The sequence below is a fragment of the Myotis brandtii genome, unplaced genomic scaffold (assembly GCF_000412655.1).
Source record: "Myotis brandtii unplaced genomic scaffold, ASM41265v1 scaffold163, whole genome shotgun sequence".
NCBI classification, from domain to species: domain Eukaryota; kingdom Metazoa; phylum Chordata; class Mammalia; order Chiroptera; family Vespertilionidae; genus Myotis; species Myotis brandtii.
In genome coordinates, this window is record NW_005355962.1 from 805,147 (window position 1) to 814,120 (window position 8,974).

At 47.5% G+C, this 8,974-nt stretch overlaps 1 protein-coding gene across 5 annotated transcripts in view; it reads right to left on the reverse strand.

Moving 5' to 3' along the window:
- Nucleotides 1-5,880: 5,880 nt before the first annotated feature.
- NFKB1 (nuclear factor of kappa light polypeptide gene enhancer in B-cells 1) overlaps nucleotides 5,881-8,974 on the reverse strand; it is a 108,238-nt gene continuing 105,144 nt past the window's right edge. For all 5 annotated transcript variants that reach the window (XM_005862301.2, XM_005862300.2, XM_014536467.1 and 2 more), the window contains one exon: nucleotides 5,881-6,526. In XM_005862301.2, the coding sequence (XP_005862363.1) occupies nucleotides 6,369-6,526 (158 nt within the window). In that variant the 3' untranslated portion in view covers nucleotides 5,881-6,368. The remainder of the gene's footprint in view (nucleotides 6,527-8,974) is intronic.

Consider the following 8,974-nt stretch of genomic DNA (forward strand, 5'->3'; position numbering starts at 1 on the left):
GGGTCCCAGGAAGGAGTCCTGGGAGGAGGGGCTTCTAGAATTCTGTGTTATCTGCAAGTCTTCTGGTCTGGAGAATAGTATTTACCCAAGAACCAACTTCTGTCCCTCTCCCATTCATCTGAAAATTGGGAATCAAAGTCCTGCCCGTTTCTGCAGATCACAGAAAGGTGACCTGGCTTGCCCCTCTCCTATGGGGGGATCTCAAGGGTCATGGCCCCTTGCAGACCTTAGCCTAGACACCAACAAGCCTGAGGTCCCTTGGAGGCTGCAGAGCAGGCGTGTTCCTTGAGTCAGTGCCAGGGCAACAAGTCTTCACTGTACTTCCCCATTTCACCCGACCTAATACCCGTGGTCATCTCTGAGGATTTCCTTACGGGAAACTGGCTTTGTCCTTACAACGTAACTTCCATTCCTCATCCTGGGAAATGAACTTGCCTTTGGAGAGGGCCATTTACCATGATTGCAGACGACTTTCAGAGTGAGTGGGTGTTTGCATACCAGTTGGAACCAGCAAGAACCTTCAGGTTCAGCCTCCACCATTCAGGTAAGGAATGTGCAGAGACTGGAACCTGGTCACCAAAATCAACCCCTCCTCCTAATAATGGGAACAAAAGTAACCCCTATAGCAGGGGTGGGAAACCCCTGGCATGCGTGCCAAACATGGCACACCATTAACTTTTGCTGGCACGTGAAACCCTCTCTTATAATCTTCCATTTACAATTGTGAATCTTTGTTCTCAGTGATGAATTTTGTTAAGTCTCGTAATAGGAGTAGCCTGACGGATGAAAGTAGTAGCTTGTGCATATCTCTGAAGGTCACGAAATATAAACCTGATGTAAAATCTCTGTCATCAGTGACGCAGCAGCAAAAGTCCCACTGATAATATCAAACGGAGTCATAAAGTTTTCTGTCAGACTATCAGTGTACATGTATACATTAAAAAATAAATGTATTTTTCATTATCATATACTGTGTTTTTGTCGCTCGAATGAATTCTATTATTTCTTTAAGGTTCTTCACATACGTATACCTTAAGAGATATCAAGTAGGCGTAACATGTTCTCAAAAAATTAGGGTTGGCACGCAGAAGAATTTTGAGTGAGAGATTTTGCTGGTTTTGGCACGCACTCACAAAAAGGTTGCCCACCCCTGCCCTATAGACTCCCTGCTCTTAGTGTGGCCTGGGACTAAAGTTTTCCTCCAGGGCAGTGTGAGAGGAAGTGACTCCTACCTGTACTCCTCTATGCTCCATTGTCCTTCCAGCTCACTGGGACCATGACCTCTAACAAGACCTTGGGAGTGAAGGGTGGGAGGAAGAGTGACTGCCAGCCCGGTTCCCTTCATGGCGAAGTGAAAGAGAGACACCCTACCCGCCCTGTCGCTTGCTGCAAGTGTGCTTCATTAGCACATGGTCCACTGGTGTCTGCAGATCCTGCAGTTAAATGGTTCATGTGTGCCTCAGTTTCCTCATCTGTAATATGGAGACAAAATTCTTACTTCACAGGGTTTTTGAACAAGTAATATGAAATAATGAACGATGACCACCCATTGTAGTGCCTCACATGCAACAGATGCTTAAGAAATCTTGTTCTTTGAGGGCTGTTGTGATATTTCAATGAAATAATCATTTTGAAAAGAGACAGTGACATAGAAAAGCTAGTTGACAGAAGTGAGAAGCAGCCCCTATATCCCTCTCATTCTAAGACGCTGCAACAATTTGTGCAACTGGTCCCTTGCCCAGGGTAATGGAAGCAGGCTGTTGTAGACATACTGGAATCCATAATAATGAAGAATGACATTCGTTTAATTTTAAACCCCTCCTCAGTGTCTCCCCCAACCCCTAAGCCAACCGATGACCTAGGAAACCAGTGGACAGGAACTTGTTGTCGCTGGGACTGGTGTTTAAACAAAGCAGCAGGACTGCAGGGAGGGCTGTATGAGGAGATGCTTTCACACTGTGGGTGTTTAACAAAGACGGCCACAGGGGTGAGTTATTTAGGTGATCTTTGAGATCCTGTCCAGCTCCAAGTTCTGTGATCCTCAAGAAAATAAACAGAATTTTAGTTTCATCTTCTCTTGACTCCTGTGCCTCCCCAGTCTCTTACCTGGGGAAGCACAAATCAGAAGGAAAATTCCACCAAAAGCACAAAATAAGGAGAAAGTGATGAAACCACGGGTGTCCAGTCTATGAAAAATTCATAGCCTGTTATTAGGGAAGAAAAGCAGGTCATGTTGATATGTAAGCAACATATGCTTTTAGTAATACTCTCTTTTTGCCTTTTGGTTGGAGTATAAGTCCATCATCTTTGTACAGATTCGTATGGATTTTCTTTCTCTTTTAAATGCAGCATCTTTTCTTCAAAGGACTTCAGACATCATTAAAGAATAAGCTGCGGAATCAGATAGATCTGGATTTGAACCTTGGGTGAGTTAGTTACTATCTTGATGATGTTTCCTTATTGTAAAATTGGGGCTTACTATGTACCTGATAAGGTTGTCTTGAGAATAGTAGAGATCATTCATGCAAAGGGGGTGGCATGTAATAAACGCTCAAATCCGCCTGGCTCCTTCCCTCCCTTCCCCCTGCTAAACTGCAGAAGGGCCGGCCGGCCTGTGGGGCTGCACTCCCTGCTGGAGGCTGGGACATCCGCACCACCTGTGACTCCTGCAGGGGACTCAGATGGGTGAATGGGCAGCCGCAGGGCTTCCTTCTGCCAAAAAAGAAAGACGGCTGATTCTGAAAAAGCCTAGGTTAGGTCTGCAGAGTACGGGGACATCAAGAGGAGACGGAGGTTCTGAGGAAGCTATTTTTAAGTGGCTTCCTGCCGAGAGACGAGCTTCCAGGGCAGGGTTAGTTCAGCCCATTGCAGCTTTCCACCTGAGCCGGGCGCCTCCTGGCACGCATCCCCATCTGCTGGTCCAAAACGAAAGACTCCTGCCTCAGGGGCACAGCTGGCATCACCTGCCTTTTCTTCAGAGCAGCATGCGGAGGCCCAGGTCAGCACTGAGATCTGGGGGGGAGGAAGAGGAAGCTTCTGGAACTGAAGAGAAATGCAGCTTCCTATTAAAAAGGGGGATGTTATTTTTAGTCTCAGCATGAGCTGCTTAGTTGTTCCTCCTGAAGTCAGCTTCTCTTTAAAGTGACCTTCTGGTGGGGGCACTGCCAGGTTAGAGACCTGGAGAGTGGCAACAATCCACTCTGCACCCAGGGCTTACAACATCAGCCATTACTTCATTTACTCATGATCTGCCATGTGGGTAGGGCTCGGGCGGGGCTGAGCAGCCTGACTCGACTCGGGCAAGGTCAGCTGAGGTAGCTTGAAGGCTAGTCAGGTGTGACTCAATGGCTGGAGGCTGGAATCATCTTACTTCTTCCCCGCCTCACACATCTGCGGGTTGAATTTGGCGCTGGTTGTGGCCTCAGTGAAGGCTGTTGGCTGACAGTTCCATGTGGCCACACGGCTCCCTCAGAGCATGGTAACTGGGTTCCAAGAGGGAGTGACTTGGGGGGGACGAGGCAGAAGTTGCGTTGCATTTTCCAACCTGAGCTTGGAAATCACTTTTATTCTTGCCCCACGTCCTCCTGGGTTCACAGGGAGGGGTGGGCCTCCTCCCGTCAGTGGGAGGAGTGTCAGCGTTGTACTGTGAGTCAGGAGGCCGCATTCTGGCCAGATGGGAAGGGACGACCTGACACACGGAGGAGCTATGGGGGAGTGGAGGCATGGGTTTGTTGGAGAATTAAAGTCAGATCTATTTCTTTTTTTTAATTTAAAGATACAACTTTCAAAAACTGGAATAATTAATTGGGATGTATGGAGAAATGGCAGCGTAATAGAAAATAGAATTTTTTAAAAATTCACTCATTTGGGACACACTGTAAAATGAACTTTTTTACACCATTGAATAGTCTTGCTTAGAAAGGCCTTCTCTGTTTCAAGGTTATTTGTCCATTTTTTTTAGTATTTCTAGTATTTTTATTTTAATTTTTTAAATATATCTTTATTGATTTCAGAGAGGAAGGGAGAGGGATAAAGAGTTAGCATCATCGATGAGAGAGAAACATCAATCAGCTGCCTCCTGCACACCCCCCACCGGGAATGTGCCCACAACCAAGGTACATGCCCTTGACCGGAATCGAACCCGGGACCCCTCAGTCTGAAGGCTGACGCTCCATCCATTGAGCCAAACCGGCGAGGGCAGTTTCTAGTATTTTTATGGTTTAATTTCTGATAGACTTGGAAATTATTTTGATGAAAGGAGGAACACTGGAGTTCAGATGGATTTTTTCCCCAAACAATTTATGTGTGGAACATCCACTTACTGATTAATCATCTTTTCCTCATTGATTTGACATTTTACTTTATCATATACTAAATTCCTATATATTTTGGGGTCTACTTTTGGACTCAATTATTTTTAAAAAAAATATATTTTATTGATTTTTTACAGAGAGGAAGGGAGAGGGATAGTTAGAAACATCGATCAGCTGCCTCCTGCACACCTCCCACTGGGGATGTGCCCACAACCAAGGTACATGCCCTTGACCGGAATCGAACCTGGGACCTTTCAGTCCACAGGCCGACGCTCTATCCCCTGAGCCAAACCAGCTAGGGTTGGACTCAGTTATTTTAATCCACTTTCTAATCCTACCAAGATAATTCTCCAACCCATGAGCTCTGGAGCGAAGCGGACCTGGGTGTGAACTCCGAAGCAGCTTCACCATTGCCTACTCGAACTCCTGAAGCCTCAATTTCCTTGTCTGCAAACTGATAATTGCACATACCTCATTGGGGGGCTTTCACACATAAATGACTTCACATGCTGTGAACAATTGGTCAGCACTAGTTCCTGGCGTCTGTGCGGGTTGCGTTCCCTGGGAAGCCGGCTCAGATGGAGACCCACATGCAGGATGTTCATTTGGGAGTGCCCGGGGCTCTACCCTGTGGGAAGGAGGGGAACAAAAAGAGTACCGGGCAGAGGGCAGCCTTACACTGGGATGCAGACCCAAACAGCACCTCAGCCACCTGGAGGGAGCTCTGAGGTCCAACAGCCCTTCAACGGTGTCCTGGGTTGGACGGGCTTTCATGCACCACGTCAATCAGCGTCATATGGAACCGCCATGGAAGTGGGTGTGCCCTGTGTGACCTCTGCACAGCTGAGGCCGTCTGCCAAGTGTGCTCCCAGCGCCGGGCCGACTAGTCCCCTGTGAAAGAGGGATCTTGGTTGCACGTCCTGGTGGCCACCACGGCACCTCATTCACTTTTCATTTCTCCGCTCCCTCATTTCCAGTTCTTTGAGCGGAGAGCAGTGCAGCAGAGCGCCACGCTGGCAGGTTCCTTGTGCAAGACCCTCTGGGATGCTGCAATTCCAATCCTCTGTGCACCACGAAGGCATGAGAGCACCCTGGGATGTGAGGAGGAAGGGCTGGGCATGAGATGGAGGAAGGGAGGCGATACAGCCTAAATGGAACGAGCCAAGCAAGGATTTAACAAACCCAGAGCTTTCATTGCCAGTTAGCACACTCTTCTTTTGATAGCTTTGTTTATTTCTAGATCAAAATATCGACTCTCCAGGGGAACGTGAATGTGAAAACCAGGCTGTGCAATGGTCTTGTGGTTACAAGAACAGTATCTGTCTAGATCCAATAAGACGAGGCCATCCATTTGCTTTTCCTTTTATTATAAAAGTAAAATAAAAAATAGCATTTATAAATCCAACATTTTTTTCTTTTAAAGTATTTGATCTAAAAACATATTTACAATAGCAAAATGCAGAAAAGGGGAAAAATACCATTTTCAGCACTGATTATAACCATGTTTAAATATCGACACATCCCAGGTGCACGTTGTTTTTCAAATCACAGAGATAAACCCCATTAGAAAAAGCAGGAAGCATTTTTTAATTATATACTGACCCTCATTTCAAAATACCCCATTTAAAATATCCTTGATAAAATATTAAGAATTCTCTTAATTCTTAATCTGAAAGCACGACTGTGCCGTGGACAGCTAGGAAGAACACCGGGTGGGGACCGTTAGCCTTTCAGTGACAGCGGGCGCGCAGCAGAGGGGCAGCGGTGACGGCAGGGAAAGCAGCTGGTAAGGCGCCTCCCCTCCCCAGAGGCACCAGCCCCACCAAAGGCTGTGGCTGTGGCTGCTAGCTGCTACCTGCCAGTGAGCCGAACTGAAATTCTTTCAAGAACCATAAGAGGCAGCCAGGTTTCTTTCCGAGGCCTGGAGTCCAGTCCAGAACCACCCAGGCCGGCCGGTGTTCCTCGGAGCACCCCGGGACGCACTTCCCTTCCTTCCTTCGGCAAACCCAGTGGAATTGCAGAACTTTGGTTACAGGGTGTTGGAAGTTGCGAGGGCTAAATTTTGCCTTCGATAGGTCCTTCCTGCCCGTAATCGTGGGGCATTTTGTTAAGCGTGAGCAGTGAGCTGCCGCCGGTCAGAGAGTCTGTGAAGCTGAGTTTGCGGAAGGATGTCTCCACGCCGCTGTCACAGATGCTGTCATCTCGCAGCTCGTCTGAGGGGGGAAAGCAGGGAGTCAGTCACTAGGGCGCAGCTGGGAACCAGGCCAAGCCTTTCTTTTCATACCTTTCATTCCAGCCCCGCTCAAAGCTCCCACTGGAAAGGCATGTGGGCTATTTTTGCCCATTAGCTTCTACAAGTCACTACATTCCACCTACACCGACGGCCTGTCACTGCCCTTCAGTGGGGTGAGGGGCCAAAAGCACCCAGAGTAAGAGAAAAACTGTGAAGATACCAAAACTGTGAGGATACTAAAATGAGCCAAATGTTTTCACGTCTCCCTTACAACCTAGTCTCATGTTTGTCAGAATCCTTTTTGAATTCTCTTGACTCAACGTGTACCTTTCTTTCTTAGAAATCAGGTGTATTTTTCCAACCACTGTATTACCTATTTTATAGCTGAAGTAGGGGAAACTGCTGAAAGTAAATTGGTGAAAAAAGTAGGAACTAAAAATAAGAGGCCCTTTCTGGACCTCATATGCTATTAAGCACTATACACTGACTCAAAGAAATTTTGGTAGCAAAAAATAAAGTGATTTTGATGAAAACGAGTCTATACTGGACAATTAGGTCAAAATCTCCTTGTTGAGAAGTGTCTTTATGGATTTGAATGAACAATGTGAATTATTTCCTGTATAGAGAGAGTGATCAAAGGAACAGAAGTCTAATATACCCGAATCAAAATGCCATCTTATATATTAAATTCCAATATTAAACTGAAGACTCTAATGGTAGTGACATGGCTATTGTCTTGTTACCGATTGATTTATCCAAGCATCCAATCTTTATTGGGTTTCTCTTATGTGTTGGGAACTGTGAAGTATTTTAATAATAACTTCAAATCAAAGGCTTAATGCTTTTTAACATATAGCACCCACTCCTTTGTGTGGAAGGAAGATCAGGTCATAAGGCAGGAGACGTGGGTGGTTTTCCTGGTGGTTACATTATTCCCATCCCGACCTCCCTGGAAGGGCCCCTGACAAGGTGACACTGGTGCCAAAACTGAGTGGCAAGAAGGAGCAAGGCAAGGAGGCTCTTTGCAGGGAAGGGGAAGAGCAGGTTCCATGGCCCTAAGGCTGGGTGGGCTAGTGAGCCAGGTGAGAGCGGAAGGAAAACAGAGCTGCAGGCAGAGGGGTGGGGGGGAAGGGCAGAGGAAAGCCATGTGTAAAACAGAGAACGGATTAAGAAGGGACCTGCCTTTATTGCTCGAAGCCTCCAACAGTGCTGTGTGCAGTGGATTTGTTGAATAGATGAATGAATTGGAGAGTATACAACAGGAGTACCATAATCTCACTAAGGTTTTAAAAATAGGTTTCTATTGATTTTAGAGAGGAAGGGAGAGGGAGAGAGAAAAACACAGATGTGAGAGAGAAACAGCAACCAGTTGCCTCCTTCATGCCTCCTCCTAGGGATTAAGCCCCCAACCACGGCATGTGCCCTGGCGGGGAATCCAACCAGTGACCTTCTGGTCCATGGGACGAAGCTCAATCAATGGAGCCACACCGGCCAGGGCTCTCACTGATTTTCAAAACTTCCTGTTGTGTGAAGAATGGACTGAGGGAAACCGGAGACTGATCAGGAGCTGCTGCAGGAAAGGAGACAAGCAGTGACAGGGGACTGGACGAGGGTGGTGGTTGCAGAGAGGAAGAAACGAGATGGCTGGCTGTATGGAGGTTTGGACCAGGGCGCATTCATAGGAACGCTTAGGCTTTTGTCTGGACCTCCTGGAGTGTGGCAGTGATTCTGACTGACATGGCCAATACTCAGTTCAAGTGGGAACAACAGTCTCCTGTAAGTAAGGGCGAGTAAGGAGGGCCCAGGACTGGGCTCTGCAGGGCTGTGAGTTTCAAAGAAGTGTGCGGAGGAGGCACCAAGGTGTGTGTGCTGTGGGAAAGCCAAGAGGGGAGACTGTGAAGCAGGGAGGGAATGGCCAACTGGCATGTGTGCTGAGAGCAGTGGAGAAGACGAGAAGGATGGTGAGCAGGTGACCAGATGCTGGGCATCATGAGATGAGCAGACCTGGTGGAGGGGGGATGGGCCCTGACTACAGGGGTCAAGGGGAGGAGAGAAGGCGGAAAGAACACCCTGGGAAATTCTCTTGAGCAGTTCTGCTGTGTGGAGAGCAGAGGGATTGTAGGTAAAGGGGAAGTGGGATACAAGGAGTGCTTTTGTTTTATTTTGAAAAGATGAGGGGAACCACAGCATGCTTGCTAGGTGATCCAGTGGGAGGGAGAAACCAGGAGTGCAAGGGAAGGGATGTTGGGGGTTAGAAAGAAAAAGCATGAAATGGTTGCTTAGAAAGTGGGAGAACAAAGGGAAATACAGGACTGTTGGGCTGTGAGAGAGTCCATCATGTTATATGTTTTATGTGGCTGACAGATGGAGCCAAGAGCGATGGGAGACAAGGCCCATGTCCTGAGCGTGGGGGAGGCTGCGGGGCGGG